General features: G+C 33.3%; 1 protein-coding gene across 3 annotated transcripts in view; it reads left to right on the top strand.

Moving 5' to 3' along the window:
• Nucleotides 1-14,376, top strand: part of KCNH7 (potassium voltage-gated channel subfamily H member 7) — a 475,937-nt gene that overhangs the window by 305,498 nt on the left and 156,063 nt on the right. For all 3 annotated transcript variants that reach the window (XM_055291950.2, XM_055291948.2, XM_055291949.2), the window contains exon 3: nt 2,832-2,987. In XM_055291950.2, the coding sequence (XP_055147925.1) occupies nt 2,832-2,987 (156 nt within the window). The remainder of the gene's footprint in view (nt 1-2,831; nt 2,988-14,376) is intronic.

The following is a 14,376-nucleotide window of genomic DNA, read 5'->3' on the forward strand; positions in this document are numbered from 1 at the left end:
AGAACTTAGTTGGAGTTTGTAGAATTATCCAAGCTAAAATATTTTTGTTCTATAAAATATATTCTATTCTTCTCTTCCTCTAAATTCCATGTATCTCCTTTCATTGTCTGCCTTCCAGGAGGCTATGCAAGATTGATGGAGATATTAAATCCCCAAACTTAAAGAGAAAAGCATGTGAATGTGAGTCTTCAGTTGACTTTAGAGGAAACATATTGCTTAATAGAAATGTACAGGAAACAATGATAGTGGGCAGTAAATCCCAGATTAATTACATTTATTTAATATGCTTTAGAGCCAATGCAGATAGTTGAACTTTTATATAAAGCACTATAATTTTATGATTTTTAGTACTAGATGTAAATTTTCAAACACTTGTATTGAAAAACATGATTTTGCTGCTTATTACCAAAAGCAAAATTGCTCTATTACAAGCCTATTAGATCTCTATCCCCACATATTTTATTTCTTGATTTCTCAAACATTTTTTATGTTTTTTATAGTCAACAGTACACCCCAAATGTTGGAAAATTTGAAACTGCTTAAATAACAAATGTGCGAATTCACAGTGATATTCTAAATGATCCAGGAAATGTCTTTTTAAATGGTAAAATCAATATGTATTTTGGTTCATTAGGAAAGTACATAATGACTATTTCTAGCATCTCCTCAGACTCTGTTTAACCAGTGTGTACTGTGATGCCTGGCCTGAAGCACTTCTATTTTTAGTTCTAATAGAACAGTCTTAAATTGCTTGTTTTCTGTTTACTAAAGTCATCCCGTTTGTTACCATGGAAACTATGACAAGTGCTCTAGCTAACTATTTTATTAAATGAATTGGAGACATAGCTGAAGAAGCTGAAGACTGAAGGTGCAGCTTGCCGTTCCTAAGGCATATTTTCCAACATCTGTAAAACTATTGCCACATTTATAGAAAATATGAAATTAGTTATAAATAAAGTTATCCACATTTCAAATTTGGGAAGCTGTCCACATTTGTCTTATAACTAGCACATCTGAATTATAAGGAGCACATAGGCATTCCTAACTTACAAAGAGTCTTTCTAAAAGTATATCTGTCGATCAATTCCTTGGAAATTAGAATATATTTACTCACAGAAACAATTTTATAAATAATTGTTAGATCTCCAGGCCTACTCTCAAAATCCCTTCCCTATGAAGTCCTCGATCTGTAGCAGTCTCCATAATAGCTTTTGTTCTCAGCTCTAGCAGCAGGAGCCAAGATGCAGGATAAGAAGAAAGGAAAGAGTTTTCTTAGGCTGACTTTATTAGAGCTTACATAGGTCACCATTTGGGATACTTGCATCTACTGGCCTTTGCAGATGTTAGGGCTCCCAGAAAGATCCTTCAGCTGTTTGCCTGGCCCCTGTCTCCAGCCTCCAGGGGTCCTGGCACTTACTCACATTTCCCTCTGACGTTTCATGCCAGACTAATCTTGCTCTCAACCTCCCCCCGCCTCTACATTGAATCATCATTCTCCTCAAGATTCAAGGTGGTCTCAGCTAGTTGTGGAAAAAAAAAAAAGCAGTCAAAATGGACGCATTTCCTAAATCAGGGGGGTCCGATCTTTTGGTTTCCCTGGCCCACATTGGTAGAATTGTCTTGGGCCACACATAAAATACAGTAATGCTAACGATAGCTGATGAGCTAAAAAATCATAATAAATAAATAAAATATGCTCAATGTTTTAAGAAAGTTTACAAATTTGTGTTGGGCCACATTCAAAGCCATCCTGGGCCACATGTAGCCCACAGGCCACGGGGTTGGACAAGCTTGTAAATGATTAAGAACACTATCTGAAGTTTTGGCATTTTAAAAATACTTTATTTGTAACTTAAATAGCTGGAACTGAAACAAATTTCAAGCCTGTGAAATTTCCATTACCTTGACTAAAGAGCATATTCAGAGGGTAAAAGTGTGAGGAAACTGCTTGGAGGGAATTCTAGAGGTCAGCTGCCAGGAGTCAGTCAGCAGTCAGTTGATTTAAAAGAAGTCTACTTTTCAAGTGTATGCTCTGAATCTTGGACCTGTGTGTGGGTTTCTGTTGGAAGATGGATGGTGGTGGTTGATTGCAAACTGAGTCATACCTTTGTTTATTTCATTTCCAGATAATTCTAATGAAATATATCTTACTAGCCCTGTAATTTTGCTTTTAGAAGAATATCATCTTGAAGAGTATCATCTCATGAAGAAGATTACTAACACAATAATATAGACAAAACTTTGTTCTTATTTTCTAACAGAATAAAAACCAAACAAAACCATTGTAATTTGGACGTCGTGAATTTTGTACAGAAAAGAACAGAATTACTGTAACATATATAAGAGAGAGTCAATAATTTACTATTTTATGTCCAATAAATTAAAAGAGAAAAAGCACATAAGTTGCTTATTGCTAAAATCAAGATGACATGAGTTACCTTCATTTTTTATACAGCTATATTTTATAGAGATTCAGATTTAATCAAAATTTATAAGAAAATGGTAAGAATTATTTCTAGAAAGTTAAAGAATATATCTTTTTAAAAATTAACTATTATAGGGATGAGTGTGAAAGCAAATAGAATTTGATATTTCTGTTTTTCCACAATGTAGTAACTGAATTTATTTGTAACGTTTTTCTGGAAAAACATATATATTTTAAATGAATATGGTATGCAATAAAATATGAAGTAAAAAAGATCAAATTATTTTTAATATCTGTGATCATTTAAGATACAAATTTCCTTAGGAGTATATTTCCATTTTAATGTTACTTGATAGTTCAGAATGAAGGCATATTTTTAACTAACATTCATTTTTAATCTCCTTAGGGTCCACTTTTATTTGTAACACTCACATAATTCCAGTGAAAAACCAAGAGGGCGTGGCTATGATGTTCATCATTAATTTTGAATATGTGACGGATAATGAAAATGCTGCCACCCCACAGAGGGTAAACCCAATATTACCAGTCAAAACTGTAAACCGTAAGTAAAAGGCAATGTGTACTCAATGCTCTTGATAATTCTGCTACTGTAGTCACTTTAATACAGTCTTCATTTCAATTCAGTTCTCAAAATATCTTTACATTTGAAGTAAAATGATTTGACATGAGTAAGCCATTAGCTCATGTTACCTTTTGGTACCTTCCAAAATTTATTGGCTGCTCTGGAAGCCATTTAACTTGGATATAATTTAATGTATTTAACCAGTCCCCTGACACCTGATGGACATTTAGGTTGTTTTCAAACTTTGTCTGTTACAAATAATGCCAGAATAAATTCTGCTTATGTATTTTCATATGTATGTTATTGGACAAATATATCTTCAGGGTCCTTTAATTGGGATTCCTGGGGCAAGAGTGATGCGTATATAATCTTTTCAGATACTGTCAAATTCTCCTCCACATGCTTTGAACCATTTTACACTACCACCAGCCATGAATTAGCCCTTTTCCCCAAAACTATGCCAACAAAGCGAGTCAGAATCCGTTTTCTTGACAATTGTCATTATCATAAGTGAGAAGTAGTACCTCAATTAGTTTTAGTTTATATTTATTCTATGAGTAAGGTTCATATATTTAAGCACAATGGACATGTCTTTATCAACTATCCATTTCTTTTATACATTTTGGTTGTTTTTTCTCTATCTTGTCAATTTGTAAAGTAAGCTGCAAATACCTTACCTAGAAAATAATGCGTCTTTTATCTTTTTCATAATTTTTGTTATTTAAAGGGTTTTTTGGTAATGTGTCTAAATTTATAACCCTTTCCTTTGTTGCATCTGAGTTTTTGAGACATAATTAGAAAAGCTTTCACCACTCCAAGGTTCTAAATAAATCACTTCCTTTCCCCGGAACTTGTATGATTTCATTTTTTAGGCTCTCTGATGCATTGTAAGCTTATTTTGGTGTATAGTGCAGAGTATACAGTTAATTTATCTTGTTCTCAATGGCTCACTCATTGTTCTAACATTATTTATTAAAAAGTCTATCTTTTTGCCAGTAATTTAAGATGCCACCTTTATTACACACTAAACTTCCATATGTGCTTGACTCTATTCCTGGGTTTTCTATTCTGTTCTGTTGATCTATCTATCCCTCAGAATCATATAGTTTATATATACAATAAATAACTAATATAGCATGATCCCTTATTATTTGATATTAATTTTCAGAAGTTTGAGGTTATTTTTTGATTAATTTTCCACGTGAACTTTAGAAGCAAATTTTCTAGAGCTACAAAAAATTATTTAGTATTTTTATTGGATTCACATTAATTGTATACGTTAACTTGAAGATAATTGATGTCTCTATAATGGTGTAATTCTATTCAAAAATATAGTATGTATTTTTATTTTCTAAGTCTAATTTTTGTGTCTTTCAGGAATGTCTTAAAATTTATTCACTTGTTTACTTTGCTCCTTGGCATGTAACTTTTGTTGTTGCTGCTATTATAAATGGAACTTTTTTCCCATTATATTTTCTTATAAAAGTAACTTTTCTTTCTGAATACATTAATTTTACATCCAACTATCTTAGTGAATTCTTAGTTTACAGTGACTTATACATTGACTTTTATGAATTTTTCAAATATTCTATCACATAAAATAAAAATTGTTTTATATTTCCTTTCCAATTCTTGTACATCTCATAGTTTTCTCTTGTCAAAATGTGCTGGCTATTACCTGTAAGGTATCATTAAAAAGAAATCAACAGTGAACACTACGCCCGGGCTCTGATTGTTGTGCGAGTGCCTTTAATTCAAACGTTCCCCATTAATTGAAATAATGACATGTGAGTTGAGTTGTATGTGCTTTATAATTCTAAGAAAGTTTCCATTGACTTAAATTTTTTAATAATGGGTGCTGAAATTTGTAAAATGCCTTTTTTAGCCTCTGTGGAAATGAGTGTATTATTCTTTTCCTTATTTTTGTAATATATTTTATAAATGAAGTTACTAATATGAACCATTCTTGCATCCCTGGAAGAAGACACATTTGGAGATGTTATATTTCATTTTGTAATATGTTGTTGGGTTCTCTTAATTCATATTAATTTTGCAGTTTGCATCAATATCCAATAGGGAGATTGATCTATAATTTTTGCCTGCATATGTGCAATTTTCTAAGGTGTTGGTATCAGTATTATAATTCCTTCAAAAAACTATTGAGAGTTTCTTCTCCTTTTTGTACGCTATTGAAGCATTTAAATAGTTTGAGGATTATCTAGACTTTAAAAGTTAGGTGCGATTCCCCTGTAAAGTCATCGAGGTACTTATTTGTGGTAATTGTTTGTGAAGTAGCTCCTTGACAAATTTATTTTTCTTCTTTAATAATGGTCTACTCAAATTATCAATCTTAACTAGTTTCAGTTTTGCTAGACGTTATTTCCCTAGAAATTATTTCATGTAAATATTTAAAATTTGTTTTAATAGAACTATGCAAGGTAGTATTTTATTATTTTTTTAAAAAATCATCAGTTCCTATAGTTTTTTTCTGGAAATTTCTCATTTCTTTTATTATTGTTTTCTCCATTTAAAATTGTTGTTTAATCAGTAGCTTTTTCCCCAAAGACCTAACTTTTTATTGGTTTATTCTATTAGTTTTCAGACTCACAAAATTTTGCTTTTATATGCTTAATTCAGTTTTTATCAGCTTACTTTGTTGCCTCTTTTTCATTGCATTGATTTATTGTCATTCTTTCAGTTTTTTGGTATATGATTTTAAGGCTATATATTTTTATATAAGCACTGTGTAAGCTATACCCCATGAATTTAGAAATGTAATATTATTTTTCCTAGAAAATATGCAACTTTTGTTTTCCTAGTTTTTAACTTGAGTTGTTTAATATAGTTTTTAGTTTTCCAGTAGGAAAGGTATTTTTAAAGTATTATTTTTTGTTAAAAACTTCTGGTTTTATTGTCTTACAGTCATAAAATGCTGTTTGTATTATTTCTCTTTTTGTAATTGTCTAAAATTTGCCCATGGTTTATTATTTGATCAATTTTCATGAGTATGTCATATGAATATGAAAAGAAAGTGATATTACAGAATATCAAGCTACAAAAGTTGATATCTACTTTTTAAAACTCTGCCTTATTATTATGCTGTCTTCTATATCCTTACTTGTTTCCTGTCCTCCAGATATGTCTTGGATTTAAGAAAGTGTATTAAAGTCTTCTACTGTTAGAATATTTCTTGGTATTTCTCATTCTATCTCTTGCAATTTCTGTTTTATGAATATTGCTGCTCTTGTTTATTTCATAGATATTCATATTTCATAGATATCCATATATTTTATGTTGTTAGTATAAACTAGCATTTAGCATTACAAAGTATCTCATTTTTGTTTACTAATTTTTCGCCTAAATTCTACTGAATCTTAAATCATGACACTTGAGTCTTTTCTTTTTTCCATTTTCTTGCTGTATTTTAAAGTCATCTTTTAGTCATTTGCCATTGTTTTGGTTGTGTCTTTTTTATACATTGTGCAGTTTTTATGCAATGTGAAGCTTTTCTTTACTGCTTATAAGAAAACGATACTTCTACTTTAATTGATTATAACTACAATAGGTATTTACATTTATTGACGCAATTAATGTATTTGTTTTCTTGGTACTAACACATTCTAGGTTAAATATACTCTCTTGAAGTACTTCATTATGTTATCTTTTCTTTACCCTTTTAAAAACTGGTTTTTGTTGTTGTTTTATTCTGGTTTTGGGGTTTTTTTGGTATTTGGGAAAATTTATATTTTTTCCGACAGTTATCTTTATAAGAAAATGTTATATACTCTCCTTAACTCTTTCCTCTTTTCCTCAGTCAATGTATTTTGGTTCCCTACTTTGAGCAAAAATAAAATTATTATGGCAAAAACCTCAATTATTTTGCACCAACCTAATAGCTTATAATCCTTTTCTTCTGCTTCCCACCATGCAGCTTTTGTCAACAATATTCTATTTCTCAAGGCTCATCTTTTTGCTCCTGAGTATCTTTGGTCTCCTGCCGTTCAGTGTGTCAGTTTAAAATAACATCACTTGACTCTCATCTGTTACCAGTAAGGCACTCAGTGAGCTTATCTAATTTCTTCTCCTCTCCCTCCCATTTTGTTGGGATATGGTATTTTTAGCTTGTCAAGTAGGTAATGTGTATATACTTCTTACTTTTCTTTTGGCCTCAAATTTCTAGTGAAATGTATTCATGACTGTCTTTGTCAGAGATTCCCCAAACACAGCTTCTTAGATGAAGTATATCCCCTTTGGGAAACGTGTGTGGGTAAAATATTTTCAGAGTTCTCTCATGTTTAACATGTTTTTATATCACTTTGACATTTGAAGGACAGCCTAGGTAGATATGACATAGTATTTGGTCCATATTCTATGCTTTGTGACTCTGGTCAATATTGTTTCATTCTTTTCTTACATCAACTGTTGCTGACAAGTAGTCTGACGTCAACCTGCTTGACCGTCCACTGTAAGTGACTCTAGTATCTGGGGTCTTGTGCACTTTTTAAGCCCCTTCTATTGTCTCTCCAGGAACTGGTGCTCATGTTACAGACCTGCTCTTGAGATTTCATACTCAGTGAGAGGCCCTCTTCTGCTGAAGGTGAACTCTGTTTAATAAGTGTTCCATCACTCCAGGGAGACTTCTGTACTCCTCTTTTCTTCATTTAATTTCACCTTGACTCTCTGTTGCAGTGTGCTCTTCTGAGCCAATTATGCTTGTATTAGCAAATTCCCCATCTACATGTAAATAAAAGTCTGTAAGTTGTCTTTCTGTAGTTACTGCATAAGCATGGTTTATGGGTACTTTTATTTGACCCGTCCTTTATTAAATCTCCAAGGTTTATATAGGGGTCCATGAGGATTTGGTAATTTAGATATCTGTCATTATCTATGGGAAGCTGGAAGCCTTATCACAAAACTTTAATATTTGAGAGAGGAAATTGTTATACTATGTATAAATTCCGATAGAAAATGTGCGTATAATGAAAAACATGGTCCCTACAGCCTATTTTGTAAACCTAAGTATAATACCAAATCAAACATACCTCAGCTGATAATTTTTCTTAATAGAAATTTTTCCTTAGGTATGTCTAAATGACAGTACAATATTCTTTTAAAGCAATATTGACACAAATACATTAATGTAATATGATTCTAATATTCTAAATGTTTTTCCCTGAACAATATTACACTTGGAGAAAGCTCTATCAGAATTACTAATTCATCAATCTTCCAGGTGACATATTTAGAAAAAAAAATTGAGCTACCATAAAAAACTGTTCTTACCCCAAAGTCTTGATCCCAAAGTTGATGACCGTTTTGATTTTCTTATACTTTCCACTAACAAATGCAATCATTAATGAGTGATTCCTGGGAGTACACTTCTAATGTCAACCTCTATTTGTCATGAATACCAATAAGGTAATTTGTTTGGATGGTGGATACCTAGTTTAGTTTCTTCACTGTCTTCTCAAATTCTTATATTTTCCCATGGAATAGTTGTCTTTCATGGTCCATCAAATTGGATGGAAGTGAAAAAGGGAGGGTATATCAGCAGCATGGCAGAGAAGGGGACTTTTAAAAAAGATAATGTGTCCATTTAAAACTGAAATGTAAATGGAGAATTGAAACCTTCGTTTCCTAAACGGAAGATAGTCTTTACAGTAGCCTCCAGGATATAATACACAATTTATGCAACTTTATATTGTGATTAAAATAAAGTCTTATGTACAAGTTATAACAAATGCTGTAGAGATTCTGCTTCTTATTTTATGAACATAAGTGGTTTCCCTATGCTTTAGCTGTCACTCATACAGGGAATCACTGGAGAGAGCACAAATATGCAGATAAAATTATTTCCAGAGCATTACAAAGGCCCATTATTTACCACCTGTATATCAGTTTTGATTACACCTTTCTGTCATTATATGACCTAGATTTCCTTTTACTTGCTGTCAGTTTTTGAAGAGTGGATTGTTAAATCAAGCAGAAAAGTTAAAGAGAGACAAATTATGCTTGATACCTTCTGATACTACCCAATTTCTACTTCATATTTTTTCTCATCTTTGGCAAACTCCTGCTGATTTTTTTCTTTGAAGTATAATGTTACTGCCAATGTAAAATAATGATACTGGCTATTCCAAACCTTGTTGTTCCAGTGATAGCCACTTAAAAAAAATAAAGAATAGAAAATTCTGATGCACCTCTTTTAGCAGACACATCTTAACCTTCAAAACTGTAATATTATTACTTCAAAACCTACATTGTAACTACCAGCTTTTGTATCACTTGAAATGATCTGAAATAAAAATATGGTTACAAAGAAGTATACAATGGTATTCACAAAGGCGAATTTTAAACTGGCATTTCCCTTTAACCAATGCTTACTCTCTTACTAAAGTGTTTGTAATTGTGTGTGTGTGTGTGTGCGCGCGCACTAGCGTGTCTCAGAGTGGTAGGATTTCAGTGAGAGTAATAAGAAAAGGGTTGTTGTGTGTTTGGGAAGATGTTACTTTCTGAAAATTTAAATACCTCTATTGAAATAGAGACAAAATAAAGGAAAAGATCTGACATGACTACACAAGAAGCATAGCTTCATACGAAGGGAGGTATTAAATTATGAAGATTAAGTAAAAGAAAAGGAGGGAAATACACAGTAGAAAATATGGATTATAAAAAGGCATCATGATACATTGGGCTCCATACATTCTGAAAACTTAGAGACTTCTTTTATATTGAATTAAATGGTGGATCATTTCTCAGTACAAATACCTAGTTTCAGAGCCAGGAACTCTACACAAGAAAAGTGAGCAGCTTTCTCTCAGAAGACCTAATTTTTCATAAACTTATTCTCTGTAGAAGACATGGAACTAGCCACAGTTAGATGACTTATGTCCCATGAAATGAAGCAAACACAGAAGAAAGTGTTATTTTGATAAATCTTACTATCAAATTGTGATAAGTACTGAATAATTGAGCCAATTAATTGCTACATAATAGATATAAATACAAAATAAAAAATGAAATTGAACAATTTCTCACTGAAGTCTTCTGTAAAAAGTTTGCAATCTAAAAAATGGAAATAATACAGAGTGAAAGAGAAAATTGTGCATTCCCTACCAAGCATAAGGGGCCACATTTAAAGGAGCCAATAGTAATGGAAAAGTGTGTTCTCTTCTTTTCAGCTGTAATACTTTATGATGTAGAATACACGTGAAAAATGGAGGAGAAACAAATTATGCATTCTTGTTTACGTGATTAATGCCCGAGTTTACTGTCATCGAGTATAAGAGGTTTTCACTTTTACTGTTTTAAATAAATTATTTTTTTATTTTAAATTATTGAAAACTATATTTGAATTTCGTATGTCTTCTATAGCATGAATCTAGTATCATACTCTGATTCACACACAGATACATGCACACTTTTGAATTTTCTAAACATTTCTTGAAGGGATTGGGGGAACCTAAATTAAACAAAAATTGGTACTTAAATTGGATTCCCTTCTTTTACATTCCATGTCACCGCATTCCCTTGAGTCTTTCCACCTCTGCAACAGCTATTTCGGTACCATTTGCTTGTTCCTCTTACTCTACTCTTAAAAGCTGTTTGTTTCTCCCCTAGGAGCTGCTTTTAATATTTCTTCCTTCTTAGTCATCTCTATATACCCTGCTTAGGCAAACTCATCCTTTACTTTACAGGGTAAAGACCCTCTCACAAATCAGTATCTCCAGCTCATAACTTTCTTTAGACTTACTTACAACCTCATGTATCCCACTAGACATCTCCTTTGAAGATTTTAGTATTTCTGGGTGATTTAGCATTTCAAGCTAAGAACTGTCTTTCCATCTTCAACTACCATCCATTTCATCCCACCAAAAACTCTTCCTTTTCATACATTATGAATAGAGTCATTATCCAAAGCTCCCAAGCCAGAAACCTGGGCATGATACTAAACTTCTTCTTCTCTGTAATCCTCTTATTCTCCCAACCAAAGGCTAGCCAAGTCTATGAAACACATCTCTTAACTATCTCTCTCATATAGCCCACTATAATTGTCCTATTCAGACCCTCAACACATCTTTCTTGGACTGATATAATAGTCTCATAATTAGTATTCCTGCTTTAAGCTTCTTTTCTTCAGGATTACATGTTATATTGCTGTATATCACATCATAATTCTCCACTGTCTGTATCTTTTACAGTGGTCCTCTCTTGCCTAGAATATGACTCCAAAGCCCTATGCATGCATAATACAATCTACCTATCATGATATAGCTTCTGATACTTCTTCAGCCTAATTTCCCATCACATCCCATATTTTAATGGGGGTTCCTTGAAACTACCATTCACTTTATGCCACCTGATTTGTATCATGTGGTTGTCCCCTCTACTAAAATGCTTTCCTTCTTCTAGCATACCTATTCCAAAGGACTCTTCATCTGTGGAGCATTCTTAACTCACCCACATGGGTCCACGTATTCCTGCCCCTGTGACATCATAATACCTCATACCTGTCTCTACTACCACGTTGGTCATATCTGTTTGCTTAGTAAACAAGTAATATGAATGAAGAAGGCCAGGAGTAAAAATATAGAGAGAAGTGAAGACTGGAAAACTGGAGAACATCTTTATCTTATTCAAAGTGGCCCATAACCCTTCAGCTCTACTTCATGGCACGGACATTTTATTTTCTTCCATATAGACCTAATATTTTGCAAATAATAAGTATCTAATACATATTTGTAGAAGACATAAAAAGTTATTGTTTTCTTTAATAATTAAGCTACTTTTTTCCTCCTGAATGGGCATTACTCAGATTGCCTGCCAGTGGTTCTTCAAGTGTGAGACCATCAATGTCACCTTGCAATGTGTTTGAAGTGCAAGTTCTTGGGCCCTACACCAGAACAACTGATTCAGAAACACAGAAATTCACCAAGCTGTGTTTTAACAAACACTTGAGGTCGTTCTGATGCCCAAGAAAGTTTGAAAACCATGGTCTAGGTTAATGAATGTTTAGAGAGAACTATAAAAATAAATTTTAAGTGAAAATAAATGTAAAAAAAAAACTAAAATTTCTGAAGTATCTTACAGTGTACTTTAAAGTGTACTTTTCATTTAATCTTACTAAGGTACTATAAAGGATATCCATTATCTTTGAAAAGATTAAAATTACACTTTCCAAATCAAAGAGAATTTTACTTTTACGCTTACTAAAATTTTGAATTATTCTAAATGCTTCAACTGAAGCTAAGCCTAACCACACAAAATATAGTTGATAATTTAGGCAATTATCTAGCTAATTTAAACCACTAAAATTTTAGTCATATGCTTTGGACTCAATACTGTAGAGAATTGACACATAAAATACACATTTGCCTCAATAGCTACATTACTCCCTCAAATTTGTATCTCAGTTTTTAGACCTGAAGCTAAGGAACAAAGAAATTTTCCATAGAGCTTGTTTATAAAAGGGCTTTTACAGTGTTTTTACTGTTCTCCACTGGAAATGAAAGTCATTCTTTATTTGGAAGATGAAGAGCTGCAATAGTAATATAGTTTCCCATTCAGTAAGCATTACTATAGAAACAATCTCTTATTCAGATTAATTTAGTTAAAGGTTTTACACTGTAACTAATGTTTACTATTCTCATGTATTTGGAAGTTTCCTCTTTTTAAAGATTAAATTTGATATAGAAAAAGGAAACATGGCATGGTTGCAAAAAAGAAATCTGAGGAAAGTTTAGTCATAGTTGCAATAAATTTTATGTCGTGTGCCCCCCCACCCCCCAGGATTTGAACAAAGTATCTATTTCTAAGATCAAGAAAATTGCTAGTAGGTGAAAATGTTGCAGGAAGTCAGGGACCCGGAACAGAGGGACCAGGGACCCGCTGAAGCCATGGCAGAAGAATATATTTCATGGACATTTATTAGTTGCCCAAATTAATACTTTTATAATTTCTTACGCCTGTCTTTACTGCAATCTCTGAACATAAATTGTGAAGACTTCATGGACACTTATCACTTCCCCAATCAATACCCTTGTGATTTCCTATGCCTGTCTTGTCTTTAATCTCTTAATCCCCTCATCTTCGTAAGCTGAGGAGGATGTATGTCGCCTCAGGACCCTGTGATGATTGTGTTAACTGCAAAAATTGTTTGTAGAGCATGTGTGTTTGAACAATATGAAATCTGGGCACCTTGAAAAAAGAACAGGATAACAGCAACGTTCAGGGAACAAGAGAGATAACCTTAAACTCTGACCACCGGTGAGCCAGGCAAAGCAGAGCCGTATTTCTCTTCTTTCAAAAGCAAATGGGAGAAATATCGCTGAATTCTTTTTCTCAGCAAGGAACATCCCTGAGAAACAGAATGAGTCCCTGAGGGTAGGCCTCTGAAATGGCCGCTTCGGGGGGTGGCCATCTTTTATGGTCAAAGCTGTAGGGATGAAATAAGCCCCAGTCTCCAGTAGCGCTCCCAGGCTTATTAGGACGAGGAAATTCCCACCTAATAAATTTTGGTCAGTCCAGTTGTCTGCTCTCAAGCCCTGTCTCCTGGTAAGATGTTATCAATGACAATAGTGCCGGAAACTTCATTAGCAATTTTAATTTCACCTCAGTCCTGTGGTCCTGTGATCTCACCCTGCCTCCATTTGCCTTGTGATATCTTATTACCTTGTGAAGCATGTGATCTCTGTGACCCACACACTATTTGTACACTCCCTGCCCTTTTGAAAATCATTAATAAAAACTTGCTGGTTTTATGGCTCAGGGGGCATTATGGAACCTGCCAACATGTGATGTCTCCCCTGGACACCCAGCTTTAAAATTTCTCTCTTTTTTACTCTGTCCCTTTATTTCTCAGACCAGCCGACACTTAGGGAAAATAGAAAAGAACCTACGTGAAATATCGGGAGTGAATTTCGCCCAATATCTGGCTGAATTTCCCCAGATAGAATAAAATACATTATTTATTCATTAACAATGGATGTTAATGAATGCCCAAATTGGTATATCCACACCAAAGAGCCCCCATGTGAGTATCATTTGGAAGATTGTGTTACCTAGCAACACCCAATTAGGGACAGTCCCTAGTCATACATACATACAGCATTTGGGTAGCTGGTGTCTGTACCATTTGTTTTTGGAATAGTCCATCAAGAGAGTATCTGTTTATGTGATGACTACATGATCATCCATGCTCAATTTTGGTTAAGATGTTATCACTTTCACAGGACTTGAATGGACTTTTTAATTTGACATTTACAAAAGGAAGAAATCTATCAAAAAGAAAGTATGAGTATTGCATACATTGATTTATTAAGCTGTTATTTTAAGCACATAGAAAATTAATTAGGTGTATATTATGCTG

Source organism: Symphalangus syndactylus, chromosome 9 (assembly GCF_028878055.3).
Source record: "Symphalangus syndactylus isolate Jambi chromosome 9, NHGRI_mSymSyn1-v2.1_pri, whole genome shotgun sequence".
Lineage (NCBI taxonomy): Eukaryota > Metazoa > Chordata > Mammalia > Primates > Hylobatidae > Symphalangus > Symphalangus syndactylus.